This window comes from Misgurnus anguillicaudatus, chromosome 9 (assembly GCF_027580225.2).
Source record: "Misgurnus anguillicaudatus chromosome 9, ASM2758022v2, whole genome shotgun sequence".
Lineage (NCBI taxonomy): Eukaryota > Metazoa > Chordata > Actinopteri > Cypriniformes > Cobitidae > Misgurnus > Misgurnus anguillicaudatus.
In genome coordinates this window covers 17,259,637-17,284,689 of record NC_073345.2, presented here as the reverse complement: position 1 = coordinate 17,284,689, position 25,053 = coordinate 17,259,637, and the positions used below count along the sequence as shown (strand labels likewise).

The window sequence follows — 25,053 nt, the reverse complement described above, 5'->3', positions numbered from 1 at the left end:
AGTAACAAGTTTCACGTGACATCGTCGTTTCTGTATAACAGGATTTAATAATTTACACTTGAATAATTTTAGGATAAATATGAATTTATCAGTTCGTTTAATTAGTAATTTAAATAAGCAATCAATAGACCATTACAATTAATTTCTGACCAACTGGAGACGATGTCCGGGCCAATATGCCACGCCCATTTTAAGACCCTGAGTCATGTGAAATGCTCTTCTACTTGACTGTGCTTTCTGTGTTAACTGCAGATTTCATGACTGCGGCAAACACAGCAACAGTTACCTCATATTTTTGTCTCAGTTTGATAGCATTACAACAGACATTTAGCTGTCGTTTTTGTATTATGACTGGAATTGTTCGTTTTTGGGACACTAACTTACCTGAAATATAGACGGGTTGCACGGCGACGTCACTAACTGGTTGCGCGCGCAACCGAAGGGCAGAAAGAAGAGACGTGCATTGTGTTGTATGCTAGTAGCGGTGTCTGTAATTCAAAATGCCAAGGAATTGTTGCGTGGAAAATAGTACCAACAGAGTCAGTGGTGGGTGCCTGATGTTAACATACCAGTAGATGCGACTATTACGTTACTAGCATTAAAATTATAACATTATAATTCATACATGTATCACAGTAACACTGCAAAAATAAAGACGGAAAAACAGATCCAACTAAAATAAAGTCTTATTTATATACAAACAATAAAGAACGCTTCAATAATTAAGGTTGCTGCAGTAGCGGATCAGCTCACCAATCTGGCTTTCTGCCCCCTGGATGCGCGCGCACCCTGTACTGTTTGTAAACTTGCAACCCCTCTATAGATCAGTATAATTTGTCACTGAATTCTTGGCCAACAGGGGTCACCAAAGAGCTATATATGTGACTGTCACCTGACTGTGGATGCAAATGACCCAAATTCCTAAATCTTCACAGAGAGAAATGAGAAATCAAACAAATCCTCCTGGATTATATTTCTGGAGGCTGCAGTATTTTATGTATTTTATGTATATATATATATAATACTGCAGCCTCCAGAAATATGTTGTTTTTTGTGCCTAAAACACAACAGCAATCTAATTATGTTTGTTCACAGGATTATGCTGCAGATAAGAACAGATCAGATCAAAACAAACAAACATGTGTTTAACTTAATCCTATTTTGTCCCTGGTTCATATTCATGCATCTAAATAGGTAGATAGATGTGTAAATGTGTAATATGAAATGTGTAATGCCATGGCCTTGTGAGACAACATTTCGTTCCCGTATGTCTACATAATGACAATAATCTATAACTTGAACTTGATAAATAATATATATAGCAGATATTTAAACCCTCAGGGAATAACTGTACATAGTTTAAACTTTATGTAAAAGTATTAATATGCAGAAAATGTAAAGAACTCTGGGTTCTTTTAAATAATCATTGACATTCTGCATGTTTCAATATTTGAAACTTCTCTGTGACTTCAATCTGTCAGGAAGAGATAAACTTTAAATAGTGTCACTGTGGGTGGCAGCAGAGAGAGAGAGAGAGAGAGAGAGAGAGAGAGAGAGAGAGAGAGAGAGAGAGAGAGAGAGAGAGACTGTAGTTGTCCCTTAGAAAAATTAACCATGGTTATATAAGGCCTACAGTAAAAGTGAAGTAACCGTGTTTTTGGGCACATTGTTTACCATAATAATAATAATTTTTATTTATAAAGTGCCTTTCTGTATTACCATAGTTTATCTACAAATACCATATGGTTCCTGAATTGAGACCATGATTAATTTGTGTCTTCTATGGTTTTATTTCAAATAAAAAAATATGGTTGTACAGTAAAATCATGCTTAAAGTGGTTATCTGAAGCACATTTACCTACACACACTTAAAAACTGACATATCTTATAATACAATGCGCAAAATATAGTGATATTTTATTTATAAACAAAAAAGTCAAAATGCTTCCACAAGTGTTACACACACTGTGATTGACAGCTGGTCTAAATCCGGATGCTGTCTCCTCTGCACGCAAATTCTCGCGCTCTAGTTTTGTTGCGTCGCATGCGTTGCAGATGTGGCATTAAAACTCACGCCGTGTCACGCGTCTTTATTAAGGAGAGGCGTTTCTTTTTCTGATATGATTTTAAAGAGGTTTCCGCTTCCTGCTGTGTTTTTAACGCCTGATTGACCACACGCGGATCACACACCGGACTGACCGCAAAACAGTGATCGAGCTACCGCGGCAATGAAACGTTAACGGAGGTAGGAACTGAGGATCACAACACAGAGTCCGGTACTTCAGCATGTCGGAGCGCGGAGGGATTCAGCAGCGGACGGGAGTCCCGTCTCCCCACCTGCACCCCTCTAGGTCGGTCACGATCCCCTCAAATCGCCCGGTGCAGATGAACTTGTTTGCGACATGGGAGATTGACAGTTCGTCTCCGAGCTGTGTTCCCAGGTATGTAGTTTCTGTACATTGAGTTACTTTATAACAGAGTCAATAGTTTATTATGATCACAGTGCGCTGTTGCATATTATTGCCAGACAAAATTGCATATTGAAAAAGAAAACGCAATTATCTCCCTCTCTTTTTTGTTTACACAAGAACAAGTATTAAAGTGATATTGTCTGTTACTGATGTGTGGAGGTGAGGATGCATATTGCTTTTAATGCAGTTGACGTTTCCAACCCTATTAGTACACAGCTGTTAACTGTTTTAATATTTGTCTAATGCAGGGATTGCCACAGAAAATGTCCATTAAAGAGTCTGACTGTAAATCGTTTCCAATAGAAAAACAAAACAGTGCTGGAGTGACTGAATCTGACACAAAAAATTGAAAAGTGGGTCCTGTAAAGAGCTTCTACCCATGACAATAAGATTTTTTGGTAACATTCAGGTTTGTCAGGATCTAACTTTGTTGTTTCCATTGAAGTAGGTTACACCAGATTGTTGATAAATGTAAAAATCGAAGTGAATGTTGTAGCATATTGTGCAAATCTTACATAAGAGGAATGAAAGGTAAGATGGTTGATTTTCCCCTCCTTTCACAATTTCATTACCCATCTCTCTGGCCTGGAGTCGACTTGCTCTAAAGTTACGCTCTAATGCAGAAGGGCCGACTTATAAATGAATTAGACCTTTAATCTATGAGCTGCAGGTTCAATTTGACTCACTTTGTAGATGGGACTGGATTTAAACTGCTTTCCACATCAGTAGTTATTGAGCGTTGCATCATAAGATATTGTTTATACCAATAAACTATATATAAGGGGGATGCACTGATGCACAATTAATGTGCCTATGTTTTGCTTTTTACTTTATATAATATATAATCTTTGCATTACATTCTGTACTTGAGACATGACAGTGTATTGTGTTTCTAAATTTGCTGCTGTGTCAGTCTTCATAGTTTCTCTATGCATGTGTATAATACAGTACAGTATTTTTTATTATTTATGACAATGTCTTTCTGTCATTATGTAAAAATACAACCTGTCGCAGAAAGCTAATTTCTTCATATGTCTGAGTGCTGTCACTCTGAAATGTATGACTTTAATTTAATATCACCACTGCAATGTTCTTGACATCAGGCCAAAAACTCTCAACACACCTTGAAGACAGATGACAACCCAGTTTTTGGGACATTGCCTCCCTTATCTGCCACTGAGCTTTGCATTTGGTTGTCTTGTCTCATTTGGAAATAGCTTTCATGTCATTCAGTGATAGCTGCGTGCACCAGTCATTTGTATAATTGTTTAAATCTTAAACAGATGAGCCAAGTTTAGATTTGTACTTGTGCTTAAACTCAATACAAAAGGTCACAATTATTGTCTCCAATTTTAGATGAAATGTCAACCACGATTGCATTTGGGATCTGGGCCAACATATCAACCCTGTACCGTAAACTTTATAAATGGTTGAGGACAGATTATTCATTCAGCTACCATAGCAACTTGTCCTCAGGGCAACTTCTTTATCTCTCTCTCACTCCCTCTCTCTTTCATCTCTTTTATTTTCTCTTGCAGACTTCTTAGTCTAACTCTTAAAAAATTAGTGATTTTGAGGGAGCTGGACAGAGATCTTACATCTGTTGTCATTGCTGTGAAACTTCAGGTAAATACACTTGATTTACTGGTTTACAACCTCCAAATCTAAACCTGTCGTTTATTATTTTTTATTTAAAAACTAGGTTGTCTTTGTTTATGTGACTAATGATTGTAAATGGCTTTTTAGGGCTCAAAGCGTATTTTGCGGTCTAATGAAATCATGCTGTCCTGTGCTGGCCTTACAGAGACTGATCTTCAGCTGACCTTCACACTTCAGGTTAACTTTTTAAGTGTGCTATGGCTTAAACTTATATCAAATTAGCATTTGTACATTACATATTAGGTATTGCTGTATCCCAAGCAAGTTTTTCCTTGTTTTTGTAATGAATTGAATTTAAATATAAGGTTTCTGTTCCAATATCTTCTTCAGTATCCACACTTTTTGAAGAGAGATGCTAATAAACTTCAGATTATGCTGCAGAGACGCAAGAGGTACAAGAATCGCACTATACTGGGCTATAAGACCCTCGCATTAGGACATATTAATATGGCTGAGGTGAGAAACTAAAGCCTTCAGGCACTTTACAAATATCGAATAATTCATACATGATGACAACAGCTTAATTTAAGCAAAATCTTGCCTGTTTTCTTCCACTGATGGTCAAATTTATTGCTTTGATATTTTTTTTTCAACAGGTAATGCAGCACCCCACGGAGGGAGCTCAGATTTTAGGTTTGCACACAACAGTAAAGGACACAGCAGTTCCTGTCGCTGAGATCAGGGTCTATTCCCTTTCCAGTCAACCCATCGACCCAGAGGGACCAAAGGCCAAGCTGTCTAGTAAGAGAGTGACACACTTTAATCTTATATCCAGTTTAAAGCAGCTAACGAGAAGTTATAAAAAGTCATGTTTTTTTTTTATTTTTAGGGCACTTTCTGTTAGCTTTTGTCTCTTATATGGTTGTATTGTGTTCTTGTGTTCTTTTAGGTCGCTCAACAGACATTGATAATTACTCAGAGGAGGAAGAGGAAAGTTATTCGTCGGAGCAGGATGCCAGCGATGACCAACTACAGGAGCAGGTACTTATATGAGGCCTGGCAGATTAAAGACATTGATTTTGAAATTCATCCATTGTGCCCATTTACTGTTTGGATAATTATAGCAGTGCCTAGTATGCTTAGGCTAAAGTGAACAGTGAAGCACTGTTTTGTAGACATCAGATAATATAAGATATTTATTATTTTTACCATAGCAGAGAAAAGGAGAGAGAGGAAATATAGTTCAAGTGCTGGAAATTGAAAGCTCAGGTTTAAAGGGATACTCCAGCCAAGTATTAAAATCCGAGCAATCCGAGATGCATATGTCTATTATCTTTCAGATGAACATATTTGAAGTTAATTTAGGAAATTTCCTTGCTTTTCCGAGCTTTTGAACGGGTATCAGGGAACCATTTTTGACTTTGAAGTCATGCATGCATCATTTTCAGACGTTCCAAGGGGTTAATAAAGGTCGTCTGAGGGTAACCAATGCAATTTTCTAAGAAGATATCCATATTTTAAACTTATATTATTATAAATTATAATAACTAGCTTCTGGTAACAACGCCATCTTGGACTCAAGCTATTCATGAGAGACACTGCCCAACGTACCCATGGCAACGAGCGCTTACTACACTAAAATTCTGGCGTGAATCCAAGATGGCGTCATTGCCGGATAACCTCTGTGAAGTATGAATGCACTTATTTGGGGTTTAAAGTCAGAAGTTGTTCCCTGATTGTATTTTCTTCCATAATCAATCTTGGAAGAGCAAGAATATTTACTAAAATACCTTCAAATATGATGGACATATGTATCTCGTATTGCTTGAGGGTGAGTAAATCATGGGGTCATTTTGATATTTGTAGGGCTGGGTATTGTTACGAATTTTCAATTCGGTTCGATTCTTGAGGCTTCAATTCAATATTGATTTATTTGCTTCGAAATCGATTACGTAATAAGTAAATACACAAGTAATTAAGTACCTGAGAATATTTTTACAGTGTTCTCCACAGGATTTTGAGAGACTGTGGTGGCGGTGATGACACACTGCAAAGTCTAACCGGAAGTAGTAGGTCATCCGGGTACTTTTCGCATACTGTTTTTCGAATACTATGTATTCGGACATACTACTCGTCTCGCCTACTGCTTTTTGCGTACTATATAGTATGGAAGTAGGCGGTTTGGACGCAGCACTAGTGTATATATCTTTGATCTTGTACAATGCTGAACGCTCTCACTAGAGTGTTGCCTACAGCGCCACCACTGGCCAGTGGGCTGAATCGATTCATAAGATTTGATGAATCGATATTGAATTGAGAAACAAATAATTGCAATGCGTTGATGAATAGATATTTTTACCCAGCCCTAGATATTTGCCTGGTGTATCCCTTTAAATAGTTAATCCAGAGATGAAAATGATTCTATTCTGTTCTATTATGATCATCAAGATGGTTTAAAGGATAAAATTTTGTTTTTGGCCAGTACCTGTACGATGACGATGATGAACTAAGAAAGAAGAAACCTCGTCGTAAATTACCTTCAACAGCATCCATCACCAGAGTTAGTAACGTAAGTAACATTAAAGGGGCCATATCATGAAAATCTGACTTTTTCCATGTTTCAGGGCTATAATTGGGTCCCCAGTGTTTCTATCAACCTATAAAATGTGAAAAAGATCAACCCAGTAACTTAGTTTTGGTAAACCATTCTTTGCAAGCATGTGAAAAAATAGGTCACTGAAATCTGGCTCCCCTTGTGATGTCAGAAGGGGATAGTGCAGATTAAGGGGCTTATTATCCAACCACGGCACTGCCATTTAGTGCAGAGATCAGCTCATTTGCATTTAAAAGGACACACCTACAAAGTGACAATTTTAACATGGTATAATAAATTATCTATGTGATATTTTGAGCAATAACTTCACATACGTACTCTGGGGACATCAGAGATTTATTTCACAACTTAAAAAAGTATTGTGAAATGTCCCCTTTAATGCAGGTTTATAAAAGCAGATTTGCTCTCTTTCCTCATGCTGGCCAAACCGATGTTGTTTAGTCGTATAGCGGCAGATGCTGAAATTCTTGCAGTCGTATTTAATCTCACGGGTCGAGTCTTGTGAACACATTTTCTGCTTCCTCTTCCCAGATGCCTTCTCTACTCTGCTTTGTTTTTCTTGTGCGCTCTTTATTCTAGCTGACACGCTGTGGTCCCTATGCCAGATCACTGCATGTTGTGACAGTTTTTTCTATCTGCTTGCTGCTATTTTTTCCCTGCCGTTTTTCAGCCAGATACGCTGCTAATTTGTGTCTGTTTCCTATTGTTGCTTCTGACTGTCCTGTTTTCTTTCTAACAAGGTGTTTGTGTTTTAAATCCAGCAACCTAACATCAGACAGAAGCTTTTGGCTGTGTTGAAATGGTTCAAAGTGTCAGATGAGGTAATTGCAGCCTTTGGGTCATTTCATGCATCCTATCTTTCTGGTTTCCCTTCATACTTCAACGTCAAATTGTAGCTGAAGTCATCACTTTGTCTCTAAGGCTGGATGAACTTTATGTCGCTTTGATCTCTTGTCAGTTAGTGTAGTTTAATTACATATCGTAAGCCTATCATGTTGAGGAATGTTGCTTTCTAAGGTAGTATTTTACAATAATGCCTTAGTTCTTATGAGAAGACATTCATTTTGTTACAATGATACATTTTATGAAAAGTAACGTTAAATTGCTTTAATTTCTACTGAAACAGGAAGTTAGGGTGGGGCATATTGGTTGACTCCTCCTTTTAAACTAGCCAATAGGCTTTTTACTGATCTGCATTAGTGGAAATAAGAGACATTTATCTTCTAAATGTGAATTTTGTCAATGTTTTGAAGCATACTAGTTTTTAGATATCCTTAAAGGCCAAAGTATTGTAAATTTTTTACGTGTACAATTCTCGTTATTAGTATATAGAATGTAATTTGTAGCACAGGAGATGCATTGCATTTTGGCGCAATGTGCATTTGTTGAGTGTCTGTGTACAGGAATACTTTGTGAGGCGGTGCGTTCGACCATGACTATACTCCGGACTTAAGGTTAACATATTCTAACTGAAAGCCAAAAAATGTTATGCACTGATAAGCATGACAAAATCTTTAAAACTGCAGTACTGCAGTTCCTGCAATGCCATATGCTACGGCAACTCCTACAACATTTGTGTATAAGCACGTTTTACTTGGTTTAAAAAGTGACTGATGTTATGGTGCAATGAGTAACACTTTATTTTTCCGATTATGTAAGGTGTGTTATAAGTTGATCACTACCTCACTGTTCTCTCTCAAGCTACAGGTTTATCAGTATTGCAGTACCCATGCAGAAGTCTGTTTGATGAGTAATATTATGCATGCAGGTGGGCTTTGATTTGGAGGACCATGTGTCCCAGGAGCATATCCGTGATGTTGAAGAGGGCCTGGATGAGCTCTATGACAGTTTAGAGAGGTATAACCCCAGTGACAGTGGACCAGAGCTGGAAGACACAGACAGTATACACAGCACGCCCAAACCCATCCTCAGGTACAACCTTCCCTAGATAAAATATATAGCTGTCCCTCACCTCTGTCCCGTGACAGTTTTTGCAGAATCTGTCCTCCACCCCATCGCCTCACTCTCAGCTAGTACATCTATTCCAGTTAAGGGGAGGGGGGGACTCTGGGTTCAAACTAAAATTCCGAGCTCGCAACCCTCCCATCGGACAGCACGCCAATTTCGCCAAATATGCTGTATATGTCATTCTCTGTTGATTACATGTTAATGCGAATGCGTGAAATGATGCAAATCCCTCTTAAGTTGCGTTGGAAATGTTTTCTTGTAAATTAGCATTTTTCTCATGCTCTTATGTTTATGTTTAGTAATTTCACTGTAATGGCAATAAAAAAGGTTATTAGTCAGTAACTGAAATGCTTTATTTTCACAAATGTCACTTTAGTCATTGCATTGTTATTTAACTAATTTGACTGTCTTTCGCTGCAAAACCCTCTAAGTACATGCAACAAATCTTCCCTTTAAAAGTCTCCAGTCACTTTTTATTTATAAAAGTACTCTAAATATTCTAATATAACTTTTTATATATCTTTTCTAAATAAATGAAAAATTATAAATAAAAAAAACAGTTAAAAACGGAAAATCCTAATATATTCTGTAAAATTCCTTTATACAAGTTAACTCTTGCACCTTGATGTATGCGCACCGTTGTATATACAATTTTTCTTCTGTTTACTATGTTTTTAATGGATTCTGCCAACAAACTGGTATTTCTGAATGGCCTAATGTCGGGATGAAGTGGATTTAAAGCAAAAGTATTTGATAAACATATAATACGTGCCGAGAGCATTCGGTTAAAGGGATAGTTCACTTTAAAATGAAAATTCTGTCATCATTCACTCATCCTCATGTTGTTCCAAACCTGAATGAACTTCTTTCCTCTGACGAACACAAAAGAAGACATTCCGAGAAATGATGGCAAACACACAGTGACCATTGACTTCCATAGTAGGAAAAAATATTTTGGAAGTATTCATCAGAAAAAAGAAATTCATACAGGTTTAGAACAACATGAGGATGAGTAAATTATTGCAGAATTTTCATTTTAAAGTGAACTATCCCTTTAGTGGCTTTTGCATCTGAGCTCTTCATATTGTTTTGTGACAAAACGTCCTCCTTGCGTCTATATTATCTATAATAATGAAAGCACAGTATATAAATGGCATATTTCAATCTCAAATTGAATTCAAGAATATACAAACTGTGTATGGCTAAAATGCTCGGTGGAAACGTCATCATCGAACGCATAAGATATCTGGTGTAAGCAAACGGCCTACATCTTAATAAGTATCTCTATTTTTTTTTTTGCATTAGGCCATTTTTTGAAGGAATGTCACAGTCCAGCTCTCTGACAGAGGTTGGTAGCTTGCACAGCAGGTGCAGCCTTGGCAAAGACAAGCTGAGTCCTGTAAGTATTTCTTAGAGAAATATAGTTTAGCACCACTTAGATTTGCTTTATATATTTAACCTTATCGTTGATGTTATTTTATATTACTTTGTGTTGTAGTAACATTGCATCACATTTACAATGATACAAAGATTTGTTTAATAATGTTTAATGCTCTTTCATTTGTAAATTGCTTTGGATAACAGCATCTTCTAAATGAATGAATGTATTCAATGAATTAAAGGTCCAGTGAGGGGCCACAGAACGAACATGTCGTTGTTTGAGATATCATAGGGACAAAACGCACTCTGTAAAACAGTTTTAAATCTACTGTAGAAACATAGCGGTGATGTAAGGAAACCCGCTGTGTATGTAGATAAAAACGGCTCATTCTAAGTTAATAAAACAATACAGTTCATTATGTCATGATAATACAATTATGTATATTATATTGCATTTCTGTCAAGAGATACTTCTAAAAGTCTCACATTGCACTTTTAATGCCTTGTTGTATATTACAAAATTGTCTTCTAACATTTTTCTTCATGTAAGTGTAGTTGTTTTAGTGCACAGAAGTGACTGTAGCATTCAAAGTGCATTTCAGATGGGTAGAAATAAATAATTCACACTGTATTTTAAACTTGGAATTAGTTTTGTGTTCTGACACTTGCAGGATGTTTTTGTTGTACAGTAACCTCTTTTAAATGTAAACATCTTTAACATTTCGTTTCTCCAATTCTTGACACCTCGGGTAGGGCGCATCGATGCTCACTACGTTTCATCTCTTGCTATGTCGTCCTCTCCATTTTCTCTCATTAAGAAGGGTGAACAGCCTGGAAAATGTGTTAAAATCCCGCGTTCCCCGAGCGCACACCTGGATGATGCTTTCGCAGAGATGGACGCACTGGTGAGATTGTTTTCTCTCTCTCTCATGTAGTCTGTAGTAATACCTTGTTTATCCTTTGTAAGCCGATGGACTAGTGTTTATTGAGAGGTTGATGCTGTAGGAACACAGTGAAGTGGAGATTATAGGAGATGGGACCCCGAGCATCACTGTATCTGTGGCGGAGAGGCCGCGGACCCCACAGAGAAGCAGTAGCACAAACATGCCTTCACCCAGGTCAGTGGCTGGAGTATCCTTTAACTGAGATATGCTTTATTCAAAATAGTGTAAATATATATTTTTTCTTAAATAGTATTGTTGCTTGATCTTATTCTTATTGTACACGTTTCGATAAACAGAGGGTAGCATTAAAAAATTCTCCCCAGGTTGGATGGTGGTCATACACCCAAATTGAAGCGAGGGACCCCTATGAAAGAGAGACAGTTGTCCAAACCAGTCAGTGAGCGCACCAACAGCACGGACAGCGAGAGATGCGCCGAACTCAATCTTACCCCTCAGGTAAAAGCCTTACGTGTATAGCAAGCACTTAGCCTGGAGCTTTATTGTCCTTAAGTTGCTCTGCCTGAAGCTTAGCCGAATCGATAACCCAAGGGCTTTCTGCTCGGGAAGTTGTTTGTGTTTGGAGGAGAGGGCAAAGCAGAGAATATGGTGATTCATTTAGGCAGCGTGTGAGGATTGGTACGGGAGGATTCGGGTGGGTGTGTTGTCAGAAGAGCGAGTGGGTGATAATTCGTCTTATGTAACTCAGTGGTGGATCTGGCATGATTCATATAGCGGTTCATTCTGTGGGAGCCATTATGATAAAAGTGCTGTTTATAATTCTCCCTGCGGTTCAGTAAATATTTGATACATTTCACTAAAACGTATTTTCGTTTTCCCTCTCTACTGTTCTTTATCAAATGTTTGTGAAACACTTGCTGTTAGTGAGACAAAAATAGATGCTTCCGCGATACAAGAGTCTTAAAGGCAAATGGTTGCGCTTTTTTCAAGTGTGGCTCTATCTGAAGTTTATAATAATAAGGTGTTTAATATTTAAAAATGTTATTCATTAGTTTACTGATTTATTCTTGTGATGGTTGCTTTCGACAGGTGTCTGGTGGAGGTACGGCCCATATTTGCCCAAAATGTTGATCAGTTGGAAATCATTGTCAAAACATCTGTACAATAATGTGATTTATTAGACAAAACATATATGATTTTTAGGGGTGCACCGATAAATGCCTTTATACGGACTACCGGCACATCCGGGAACTTGACTGTAAATTTCGTCACCGCCCCTTTTTGGGGGATAAAAGACAGACCTTCCATTGACTTCCATTCAAAATAGCGGAACAAAACAACGTTCGTACACAGCCGGCAGGCGTAAATAACTTATGAAATCACTCAGATTAAACATGTTGAGTAATTATATGTCCACCCTGCCTGCCATAGAGCCCGAAAGATACATTAACACATTTAATTTGGTCAATATAAAAACATGTCCCTTTCATTCTCACAGCGTCAAATTTGTGTAACAACGCTATCCAGTGATTGCTGTAAATATCGCTAAGCTAGTTAGTTGTATGGCTGGACGGAAAAGTGCACTCAGTACTCTAAATATAAAGACATAATATATAAATACGAAGTAACATTCAAATACGAAGTAAAATCATTCACTGTCTTCCCTGTTGACTCGATGAGTTACGAGTAAATGTCCGGGTAAGACACCTCTTGCCAATAGGGAGCGTTGTAACACAAATTTGACGCTGTGAGAATGAAAGGGACATGTTTTTATATTGACCAATTAAATATGTTAATGTATCTTTCGCCCTCTATGGCAGGCAGGGTGGACATATAATTACTCAACATGTTTAATCTGAGTGATTTCATAGGTTGTTTGCGCCTGCCGGCTGTGTACGAACGTTGCTTTGTTTCGCTATTTTGAATGGAAGTCAATGGAAGGTCTAGTCTGTTTTCCCCCAAAAGTGGGCGTGAACTTGTTCAGAGACATTCTATGACGTTGCGCCAGTTGTGCATATACACTAATAATACTTGACTGATAACTATTCTGAATCACACTGCCGATATTATTCACAGCTATTTCATTTTCTACGCCTTTTGATCAAGTCCTTATCGAGCTGAAATCACTGTTAGTTTGAGTCGTTTATAACATGCATTTGAAAAAGCAACACTCGTCAAACATAATCATTATACAAATTCTTTATTATCATGAAAATACCTGAAAAGGTTTGAAGAACAGCAATATAAATATATCCTTAAGCCATTTCCTGGAGCTGCTTGTCATAGCTGCGTGCGTATGGTTCTTCGTCTACAGCGCATATTGAGTTTCTGCACGAGAGCGCCCTCTGCCTTTTGGATGTAGCAGCATTTCACCGTAATTCATTGAGAAGTATAGACGGTTTCATCGGACGCACGTGATTCACGTCTGGATCCGAACTTTACTTCCGGTTTTGTTTTTTTAATGGTCTGACTAGTTGCTAAACTGATCTCTTGAACAAATCCCTCATCGAAAATAACAAATGATTTGGTTTCCTAGGTAATCTATGTGTTGTTGTTTTTTTTGCTGCTTATATAAATAAACTACGTTTAAAGAAGTTTGTTGTTATTTATTCTTCGCGGAGTTTACCTGAAGTTACGTGCGGAGCGCGACAGCCGCTTGTTTATGTTGTTACTTCTGAAACCGTCTATAGCAAGCATCATCGGCCGATATATCGTTGCACCCCTAATGATTTTTATGTTGGTTTGATTTTGTCAGAATGTACGGCTACATTAAATGGCTCTTAATAAAGAAACATGCTGATGATGTAGTTTCTAAAAATGCTGGGGTCAAAAAGGAATAAACCCAACTCTTTGGTTAATTTATATTATAAAACATCCATAAAACTGCATTTTGGGCTAAAACAACCCAGCATAGGTTAATTTATACCCCAACAGTTATTTTCAACCCAGCGTTGGATCAAATATAAACATTTTCTGTTGTTAATTTAACCCTGTGGCTGGGTTTGTTCCTTTCTGACCCAGCGCTAGGATAAAAATAACCCAGCATTTTTTAGAGATATTTTCAGTCATTCTGTTCTTTGAATGTAGATGCCGAGGAAGATCGTATACGACCAGCTCAACCAGATTCTGCTGTCTGACAGCACTCTTCCTGAGAGCCTCATACTGGTAAACTGCTGCGATTGGCAAGGACAGGTATATCAATCCATTATCGCCCTCATCTTTCTACAGGACAGGACATTCTGTAGCTTGTTAAATTTATATTGATTCTAAAGGTCTAAAAGTTTAATCAAAATTGCAAGGCATCATGAAGTACAGTAATAAGATGGTGTGATGTATATGTATATACAGCTGCCGAAATAATTACGAGACCACTTCAAGCCTATTTTTAGTTTTTGTAAATGTACTATTTATAGGTATAGTGGCAAGAAAAAGTATGTGAATTTCATGGTTTTCTAAATAAATTTGTCATAAAACTACAAAAATTTGAGGGTTTTTTATCAGTCAAAGTAGCTGTAGTCCACACCTCCAAACATATTATCAAACATAAGACTCAACGTGTGCTAAAACATGACACCAAATAGCTTTTTTTAGGTCATTAACTCAAGGGTTCACATACTTTTTCCACAAGCACGATGAGGTTTTTTTGTTGTTTTCAATATAGACATGAAAGATCTGAATTTGTGTAATTATTTTTAGATACATTATGTTTGTCAATACCCTTGACTTGAGGATCAGATCACATTTTGTGACATGTATTCAGAAAACCATGAAATTCCAAAAGGTTCACATACTTTTTCTTGCCACTGTATGTGTTTAAGTAAAATTATAATTTTTGTTTCATTCTGTCAACTACCAACAACATTCCTGTCAAATTTAAAATAAAAATAAAATGATTTTTATTTTCATCTACTTACTGAAAATGTAAATGGCGGAACATTTTCAGATCTTGAATACTGCAAAGAAAACAAGTTTTTATGTTATGAATAATTGACGACAGGCCATTGAATTATTTAAAGGGGACAGAGAATGAAAAACCATTTTTACCTTGTCTTGTTGAATAATGGTAGTCTACCCGAATTCATCACGAACATACAAAAAGTGCTAGACATGCTAAACATCTCAGTCTCACAGAAATTCCTCTTTTAGAAATGTCAGCCAGAAAATGGCCTAATCTGAAAAACTGGTGCTTATGACATCACAGGCATCTCACTGCCCCTCCACTTTAAAATAATTGGCTACATTTTTTGAGTGGCAGCAAAGTCAGCCAATCAGTAATGAGATTGCAAGTTAAGCCAGTAGGGGGGCCAAATAGGTGCAAAACCACTTGTTTAAAATCCCCCACCCTATAGAGCTATTGAGAGAGGTTTTTATGAAGCTTCTAAGGCATTACAGACCCAAACAAAAAATTTTTTGTCTACATGTCACATCACAGAACAAGGATAAATACCCTGTTCAATCATTCTATGTCACCTTTAAAAAATAAAGCACGTCAAGGTTGAAATGCAGCACGACCAAAGCAAAGTTACACCGCAGGTGTACATTATTTTTAATTAATTCAAAGGACCAATTATTACACTTATACCACAGTTCCCACATTTGACAGGTTAAGTGTGCGTTTATCAAAGAATAATGCATACCCTTGCATCATTTCTCAACTAATCTGAATAAAGCATTCAGCCCTGTGGTATAATAATTTTTAAACAACACAATTTTGACATGTATTTTAGGAACAATTCAAAAGTATTGATTTTTAATCACATCTTCCCTGTGTTTTGGCATGCTCGCAGACCATTGTTTTTGGGTGACTTTATTGTCACTCCTGAGGTTTGCAGACACTGGACTGAAATGCTTAAAATACATGGAGAAATGACACATAAAACAGCTGGGATGCTGTTTTGACCAATCAGCATCCAGGACTTGTAGCTCAATTGGTAGAAAATTGTGTTAACAACTCAATTATCAACTGCTAAAACTTAAGACTTGAATTCACTCTAAGTTGCTTTGGATAAAATGCCTGCCAAATGGAAATGTGTTATATTTTTTATCATTTCTGAGGTTATGCTGCAGTGTTTGATTCCCTGTATATACTCTGTGTGCAGTATGTGGGTGAACTGCTCCAGGCACAGAAGCTGCCGGTGGTTTGCACCTGCTCCGGATCAGAAATCCAGACCGCCCTCTCTGCCTTGCTCACACGCATACAAAAATTGTAAGTGTCACAGAAGCTGTACGATTGAACACAGATGTGAACTGACATGAACTCTAGTGATGGCAAGCTGTCAAATAATATTTAAAGGGGACAGAGAATGAAAAACCATTTTTACCTTGTCTTTGTTGAATAATGGTAGTCTACCCACATTCATGAACATACAAAAAGTGCTAGACATGCTAAACATCTCAGTCTCACAGAAATTCCTCTTTTAGAAATGTCAGCCAGAAAACGGCCCAATCTGAAAAACTGATGCTTATGACATCACAGGCATCTAACTGCCCCTCCACTTTTAATAATTGGCTACATTTTTTGAGTGGCAGCAAAGTCAGCCAATCAGTAATGAGATTGCAAGTTAAGCCAGTAGGGGGGCCAAATAGGTGCAAAACCACTTGTTTAAAATCCCCCACCCTAATAGAGCTATCTGAGTGAGGTTTTTAGGAAGCTTCTAAGGCATTACAGACCCAAACAAAAACATTTTTGTCTACATGTCACATCACAGAACAAGGATAAATACCCCGTTCAATCATTCTATGTCACCTTTAATGTCATTCATGTTTGATGATTTGAATCATATTGTTGATCTGGTTTTATGCTACTGTAAAAAAAAATAACTTAACTAGTTTTATAGAAACCATATGTCTTCTTGGTCACAGCTGCAACTGTAACTCCATCATGCCCAAACCAGTGAAAGTGGTTGCTGTTGGAGGTCAGAGTTACCTAGGGGCCATCTTAAGGTTCTTTGTTTCTCAGCTCGCCAACAAGACGTCTGACTGGCTGAGCCACATGAAATTCTTTCTGGTTCCTTTAGGTGCGTATTGGAATCCTAAACACAATATTTGACTAGTTTAGAGCTGGATGAGATGGTCTATAAGGCCCTCAGACGGACCACCATGATGGATCTGTTCAAAGATTAGAGTTTTGTATGTGACTGATCACGTGTATTCATTCATGTGGCATGCAAATTAGCTATGAATATCCTTGGTGTATTTACAGGTTCTCACCCTGTGGCCAAACACTTGGGTACTCTGGACAACCACTACAGCTCTTCCTTTCTAGACGCAGCATGGAGAGAGTTTTTCAGCCGTACTGAGCCTCCTCAGATGGGTAAATAATGCATTTCATTGAACTGCATTGAACTTTTTATTGATTTTTACCTAGTCACATGATCAGCACTTATCTAGACTATGGATCAGTGGTGTTTAACAGTTCTAGGTCAAATTTTCCTAGTGTTTATCTTAGACACTGGATGTATTGCTTTGGCATCTGTATTGGAGATGTATTTTGTATTTTCAGTCTCATCCTCTGCTGATATTGTGGATGTGTTGGGACGAATCCTACAATACATCAATAATTCCACAGTTACCCATCAGTTGCCCATTGCTGAAGCCATGCTGACCTGCAAGCACAAGACGTGAGACTGCAGCTGAAGCATTTTGGCTGATAGTACATTTGCTGTAAAATTTTACGGCCTTATTCATTTTTAATGCATTCATTTTACTGGAGTCGTTTCAGCTGCTTTTTGCATTTCCAGGCAAGATGATGACTCCAACCAAAATTTTGTTCCGTTCGTGGGGGTGAGTAGATTTTAAATGATATACAGTTCATATTCAGTATTCATATTCATGATCATTATTTTGCAACTACCACACATCATTGAGATTTAAAGCTGCAATCTGTAATTTTTGTGGTTTAAAATAAACACATATTAATTTTTGAGCAAGTACATAAACATGCATATTGTACCCCAGTTTGATGTTAAGCTGTTTAATGTTGATTTATAAAGCTAAATTATTTAATGTTGAGCTGTCAGGTCGTATATAAAGTATTAGAATATAAGAAGTAACCTGCAATCAATTTCGTGTTTGAAACCGATTGTGGGAAAAGGAGAAAAGTTACACATTGCAGCTTTAATCACAAATGGAAACCTGTTTTTTCCTTGCAATAGGTTGTTAAGGTGGGATTAGTGGAGCCCAGCCCAGGATCTTCAGGTTTGTTGTGTACCAGTTGGCTAACATAACATATACCATAATACATGTGACGCAAAACAATACATAAAATAACAACAACATATATTTGAAGAGTTTAGTTCCAAAACGCAATAAATCCATTTTGACAAATTTCGGTAAAAACGTGTTTTCTATACCAAGAAAGTGACAAGATGAAAACCACTATTTTCTGTTACAACCTTTCACATAGCATCTGTAGGTTATAAAAACTTATACCACGGGTCTGTTGAATGCTGCATTCTGATTGGCTGAGAAATGTTCTATGGGTGTTGATTATTTTTCTGTAAACCGCACACCTATCTTTTCAAATGTCTTAAAAATAGACACCAGAGCAATGTTTGTGGTAACCGTGGTATAAGCGGAATAATTGACTCCGGTCCTTTGAATTATTTGAAAATAATGCACACCAAGGTGGTAATGCGGCACGACGCGAAGCGGAATTTTTAAGACATTTGAAAAGATAGGTGTGCGGTTTACAGAAAAATAATCAAATAATAGACCTGCAATTCAAATCCATAACTTGATTTTTAAAGATTTATTATAAAAACGAATTATTTTTTCCACGAAATCTATTCAATCAATGTATAAATGTGCATTCATCTTTGCCATTTTATATTCATTTAGTTGAACAGTGGTATACACTGATAAAATATAAACATTAATGTCATTAATCAAAACACTTACTTTGTCATATTAAGAACACTGTCATTGCTGCGGTTATACTTGATGCCGTCGCTTAACATTTTTCAAAGCGATCCGCTGTAAAATGTTTTGGTCCTGCTCAATTTTTGTTGACTTTGAGGGCCCAGTGTCGGTTAAAGCAGTCCAACCCCAAAGTACACTTACAAATCAAGTTCACATACATTAGGGTTTTTATGAAAAACATTTTAATTATTATTTACATAAAATAAACGTTATACAGCCACACAACAAACTTATGAAAATATTTTAATCGTTATTTGCATGATGATTTATTAACGCAGCCAAACAAAATAAATAAAAACTATCACCACAATGCTCACCACAATGATTTCCCTTATTTCATGTGTTAATATTTTTTATTGTAACAATTTATGATTTGCAAAAATAACTGTTGCATCTGTGTAGATTAGATAAGCAAAGTGTGTGCGCGTTGTGCACGCTATACATTATGGTCAAGCATGCGCCCTTAAAATAGCATAATGAACCACGCGCAACGCTCCACTGACTTTAGACTAGTTTTTTCTGGCAGTGGCGCAATTGTTTTTTAAAACTGCAAAATATCATCAGGGATGGTTTGCGTCGGAACACGCCTCCTTTTTTGCGCTGAACCGCCCAGGGAGCGCAAGTTCATTCCCTAGTTTGCCGACGTGCGTCTGTGGAGGGAAAAACCCGCTGTGTGCCGGTGCAAAATACGAATGATACATGCATCACTGACAAAGTCAATTGCGCTGGGTGCAAGATAGGGCCCATAATGTAACATAACATAACATATAACCCATAACATATAAAACATAACATATTACATTTAACATAACATAAAATCCATAACATAACATATAACACATAGCATTTAAAACATAACGCATGGAACACGTAACATAAGGTTCTAAATTAACTTTTTTGACCACCAGCCAATGTGGCTGGTAACTCTAAAGTTACCAGCCAATCAGCATTTCCACTAGCCTAATTTTTTTCTGGTGAAAATAAGAATAATTATGAGTGCCACTGAATGCAACAATGATTTGTTTTTTCTTTTGCGTACATGTGACAATCCTGACAAAACATGACAACATTTTTGTGATCAAACATAGGCTTTCTTCGTTTCTCTGTCGATAGACATAAAGTTTTACTGCGGCACAGACCCCCCATTTTTTGCTGAGTTTTTTTTAAAGCCTGCTGTGTGCAAGAAGTGTGCAACACTTCTATACAACAATGTCCTTTGTGTAAATATGTATTTAAAAATATTTAAGTATAATCTTCATCATACCTAACATTATTAACATGTTTGGAGGCATAAATGCATGGCATAAAATGTTTGGAAATAATGACAGCAGAGAAATATTTTCTACATTATACAATGATAGCAATGATTAATAACTTATTTTTACAAGAATATTTTAAGAAACCAGTCATTTTATGACTGCTATACCAAATAATCTCAGTCATAGTTACTGCTAACTGTTTATCTAGTGTCCTAGAGTTAAATATTAGTAAACTAAATATTAATTTAATATCTGAAAATACAGAACAGTATAACACAAACATCTGTTGATTTTCTCAGCAACAATGCAATTCTATAGACTTGACAAGAGGTTTTCCTGAGATATTTTCTCTAATGTTTGAGACCTGAGGATGTAGTTTGTCTTACCCAAAACAACATGTAACACAACATAACATAACATATAGGATATTATATCATAATATAACAAATAACAACATGTATTATATAACATAACATATGACATAACATACCATAGCAATTATTACCGGTAATATTTTGGTTACTAATAACTTGACTAAAGTTATTTGTCCCATTGAAGGTGGAGATGGTGAGGAAGGTTTGCCTTTATGCTTGGCGGTTCCCTCCATGTCTCCTCCTGCTCATGGATCTCCTGCTGGGACGATAAAAGACTCCTCTACGCCTCCTCCATCACCATCACTAACTGGTGGATTGGCTGCTTTAGGGTATGTGTGTGCTGTCCATTAATTATATACTCTACATATATGTTTCATACAGTAAAAATATTTTTTTCCCCCATATTATCGCTTTAAATAAATGTCTCATCCATTTAAAGCCAATTCTGTTTCTAAATCAATTCTTTAATGTAGGAGCCCCATTATGTCACACGTGGTGGATGCTGTTGGACTGCAGGTGGATTACTGGGTGTCTTCAGGGCCCGAGAAGCGCAAAGACGGAGAGCGGAAAGACATGGGCAATAAGAACACGCTGAAGTGTGCTTTCAGATCCTTACAGGTCAGCCGGCTGCCCGGTTCTGGTTCAGTCGATCTCCAGACCTGCACCAACACCATGTCCATGACTGTGGTGACCAAGGAGAAGAACAAGAAAGGTGATATGATCCATAAGATTTACAGAAAGCTGTCCACAAGCTGTCTGCTGGTTGCTTTTAAAGCATGAAACCTCATAAGTGAAAGTTTACATGGTTTACTCGTTGGAATATGTTATACAATGTATAGGACATTTATGAGCTTAAATTGAATAAAATAGGGTGTTTGGTTTCATACATTTACAGTAATTGAGAACCTGCAGTATGTAGTTAATAAAAGATACATTTTATAATACATCAATATGAAGGTAATGGAAAGTTTCAGGAGTTACTTTGGAAATAAACGGCAGCAGTATGGTAATGGCTTGTAAATGCTGCTTCAGGCTGTATAAAGGCTTCACTTTTTTATTGAAGATGACTCAGTGTTTTCTTTCTTCCAGCACTGTTTTCTATGCCTGTATTTCTCTCGTCCACACTCTCTTTCCTCTAACTTTATTTTAGCTTATCTTTTTGTATTCTCCTCACATTTAATAGCTTATTTTGTGTGTCCCCAGTGCCGACCATCTTTCTCGGCAAGAAGCCAAAAGAGAGAGACACTGAGTCAAAGAGCCAGATCATTGAGGGTATCACCAGACTTATTTGCTCAGCCAAAAATCAACAAACCAGTCTAAGAGGTACAGATCAATACTGTGCTTTTAACATCTAAACAAACATTTCCAAGATCATTGCTGTTTTAATTGCTGGGTAATATTATATAAAATATAGGTTTCCTCTCATCTGCCATTGGTCGAATAAATAGCCCTGACCCAAACTTGTATTCCTGATATACAGCGGGAAAAATTTATTTGACACATCAGCACTTTTATCAGTAAGGGGATTTCTAAGTGGGCTATTGACACAAAATTTCCACCAGATGTAGCCATCAAGCCAAATGTTAAGTTCATACAAAGAAATCAGAACATTTAAGTATACAAGTTGAGTCATAATAAATAAAGCTAAATGACACAGGGAATAAGTATTGAACAAACTTTATGTAATACTTCGTAGTAAAGCTTTTGTTGGTGATTACAGCTTCTAGACACCTCTTGTATGGAGAGACCAGTCGTCTGCATTGCTCAGGAATGATTCTGGCCCATTCTTCCACACAAATGGTCTTTAAATCTTGAAGGTTCCTTGGGCCTCTTTTATGAACTTTGATTTTCAGTTCTTTCCATAGATTTTCTTCAACAACTCGATTTTCTTTCTTTGAAACCACTTCATTGTGTCCTTGGCCTTGTGTTTGTCCACCCTCTTTTCATTTTCAGCTTTCGCGTAGATGGCACCCGGTTTTTTTCCAGAATGACCCGGTACATTTCTCTATTCATCCTGCCTTCAATAATAAAAAGTCTGCCAGTACCCCTTGCTGAAAAGCAGCCCCAAACCATGATGCTTCCACCCCCAAACTTAACCTTTGGTATGCTGTTCTTGGGGTGGTGGACAGTGCCATTTCTTCTCCAAACATAGTGTGTAGAATGACTGTCAAAAAGTTAAATTTTGCTTTCATCTGACCATACTATAGTCTCCCAATAATCCACGGGCTTCTCCAAATGCTCTTTCGCAAACTTTAACCAAGCCTCAACATGCTTTTTGTTCATCAACGGAGTCTTGTGTGGTGAACGTGCATGAATGCCATGGTGTTTTAGTGCATTGCTTATAGTTTTCTTTGAAACAACAGTACCTGCTGATGCAAGGTCTTCCTGAAGTTCTGCCTGAGTGGTTCTTGGCTCTCCTGATTATTCTTTGGACTCCTCTTACAGGTATCATACATGGAGCACCTGATCGTGGCCGGTTTATGGTGAAGTGATGCTCTTTCCATTTCCGAATAATGGCCCCCACAGTGCTCACAGAAACATTGAGCATTCTGGAAATGCGCCTATAACCATTCCCATCCAAATGCTTTTCAACGATAAGATTACCAAGATCTTGAGAGAGTTCTTTGCTTTTACCCATCATAAAGTCTTTTCTGTGTGCCTCCTGGGTAATGAGAAGCCTTTAAAGGCTACAATTAGGACTAAAGCAGCTGATATCAATTAGTACTGATAGGGGGCAGGGTTTCTCTCTCAATACTGACAGATTTCAGGTGATCTCCTGGCATTCTATGCCATTTTGCACCTTGTTCTGTTTGTGTGTTCAATACTTTTTCCCTGTCTCATTTCACTTTATTTATTATGACTCAACTTGTATACTTAAATGTTCTGATTTCTTTGTATGAATTTAATATTTGACTTTGACATCTGGTGGAAATTTTGTGTCAATAGCCCACTTAGAAATCCCCTTACTGACAAAAAGGCTGATGTCTCAAATACTTATTTTCCCCGCTGTAGTTATACTCCAAGACATTATTGATTCAAATATGGACAAACCCAACAAGGATTGAATTAAATTAATCCTAGGTTCATTTTAACCCAGTGGTTGTGTTTGTCCATATGTGACCCTGTCTGTGAAAAAGATATCAACGTTTTATTTTCACACAATGTTCTTTATATACATGATGGTTTTATGTAAATCACAAAAAAATGATTTTTAACTGGGTTTTCACAGACTGGGTCACATATTTAACCTAACAATGGTTTACAAACAAGAGTGTAGGTACTAATTCAGTGTTTACAGATTACAAGGATTTCAAACCTATTATATAAATGTGTGCATAAATGTTTTTTCAATAATAAATTATCCCACGTTCATTTTACGTTTTTAAAAGCCCATATTGTTTAACCCTTAATTATATTTGTGTCGGTTTAATGTTACAGCATCACTAATTTGATGTCTCATGTCATGTTTTAGTGTCTGTAGATGGAATGGAGTGGAACGATGTGAAGTTCTTCCAGTTGGCGTCTCAATGGCCCACTCACGTTAAGTACATCCCTATAGGGCTGTTCGGCTTGAACAAACCTTCCTGCTAATGACCTCTGACCTTGGGTCAATGCTCGAGTCACCTGACAGAACAGAGAACCGGCTGTTCTTATTTAAGTGCTCGCCCTTACTGTCGGCAAATGGGGGAATAATTTAATATTGTTTTGGCTTTTATTAAGGGCTGAGAACAAAACAGTCAGGATGGATCACTGGTGTACTGATGATGTTATTTATCAACCTTTTCTACTAGTGTTTCGTCTCTGTCTTGCAATAATATATTATATTGTTTACATTTAAAATACACTTTATATTAGTTATCAGATGTGTTGTTTCTGTTATTTGATGTGTAAGTTTTGAATCTTATAATTTTCAAGTAATATTTAATAACACCTTATTTGACTTATGTAATCTCACATCCAAAGCTTCTTTTACAGTAAAGATATAAAAATAGTGTGAAGTATACTATGATGGTGCACTTGTATAGAAATACATATTTGTTTGCGTATGTGATTTTGTAACGTATGCATGAATGTGCTGTACGATGTGCAGTTATATCAGGGTTTGTCTAAGCTGCTATTGACACCTAACCCACTCCACTGTGGTTTCTGAGTTTATTTCTTCTACTGTCGTTAATTGATTAATTCACTATTATTAAAGCCTCTACCTCCCCAATGCCTTCCATTAAAATGAGATGATCCAATAAGAGCTAATGTTAATTGTAACCCGATCATATGGCTCCCTCCTACCTTCCAAGTGACCTAAGAAGACCATTTCTGGAAATTGTGGACCATTATTGCCTTTCTGAATCTTGTCAGTGTGCATGACATTGCAGTACAATTGTGGTTATATTGTTAACCCACTCTATATGTCAAGAGTCAGTGTTGTATATTTTCTTTAATAAAGCTCTTGTGTGGTATTTTGAAGTTTACATTAAACATAAATTAATTGCAGGAGTAATAAATCTATTGTAATTGAGATGTGTGTGTGGTGTATTATTTTGTGAATTTGTAAATGTTACTCTTGTT

General features: G+C 37.1%; 1 protein-coding gene across 3 annotated transcripts; it reads left to right on the top strand.

Moving 5' to 3' along the window:
- Nucleotides 1–1,988: 1,988 nt before the first annotated feature.
- Nucleotides 1,989–25,003, top strand: pacs1a (phosphofurin acidic cluster sorting protein 1a). Of its 3 annotated transcripts, none has more exons than XM_055179925.2 (24): nt 1,989–2,441; nt 4,010–4,097; nt 4,218–4,307; nt 4,461–4,586; nt 4,727–4,871; nt 5,020–5,111; nt 6,553–6,639; nt 7,446–7,505; nt 8,453–8,616; nt 9,958–10,051; nt 10,854–10,937; nt 11,038–11,150; nt 11,300–11,432; nt 14,022–14,126; nt 16,034–16,140; nt 16,797–16,951; nt 17,137–17,247; nt 17,437–17,554; nt 17,675–17,717; nt 18,089–18,131; nt 20,672–20,816; nt 20,961–21,199; nt 21,691–21,810; nt 23,960–25,003. In XM_055179925.2, exons 1-24 carry the CDS (start codon nt 2,287–2,289, stop codon nt 24,076–24,078), a joined length of 2,736 nt encoding a protein of 911 aa, XP_055035900.2. In that variant the 5' UTR covers nt 1,989–2,286; the 3' UTR covers nt 24,079–25,003. The 3 variants fall into 3 exon arrangements, with proteins under 3 accessions (XP_055035900.2, XP_055035899.2, XP_055035902.2); XM_055179924.2 differs by having other exon boundaries at nt 1,990–2,441; nt 10,851–10,937; XM_055179927.2 differs by lacking the exon at nt 7,446–7,505 and having other exon boundaries at nt 1,990–2,441; nt 10,851–10,937.
- Nucleotides 25,004–25,053: the final 50 nt, after the last annotated feature.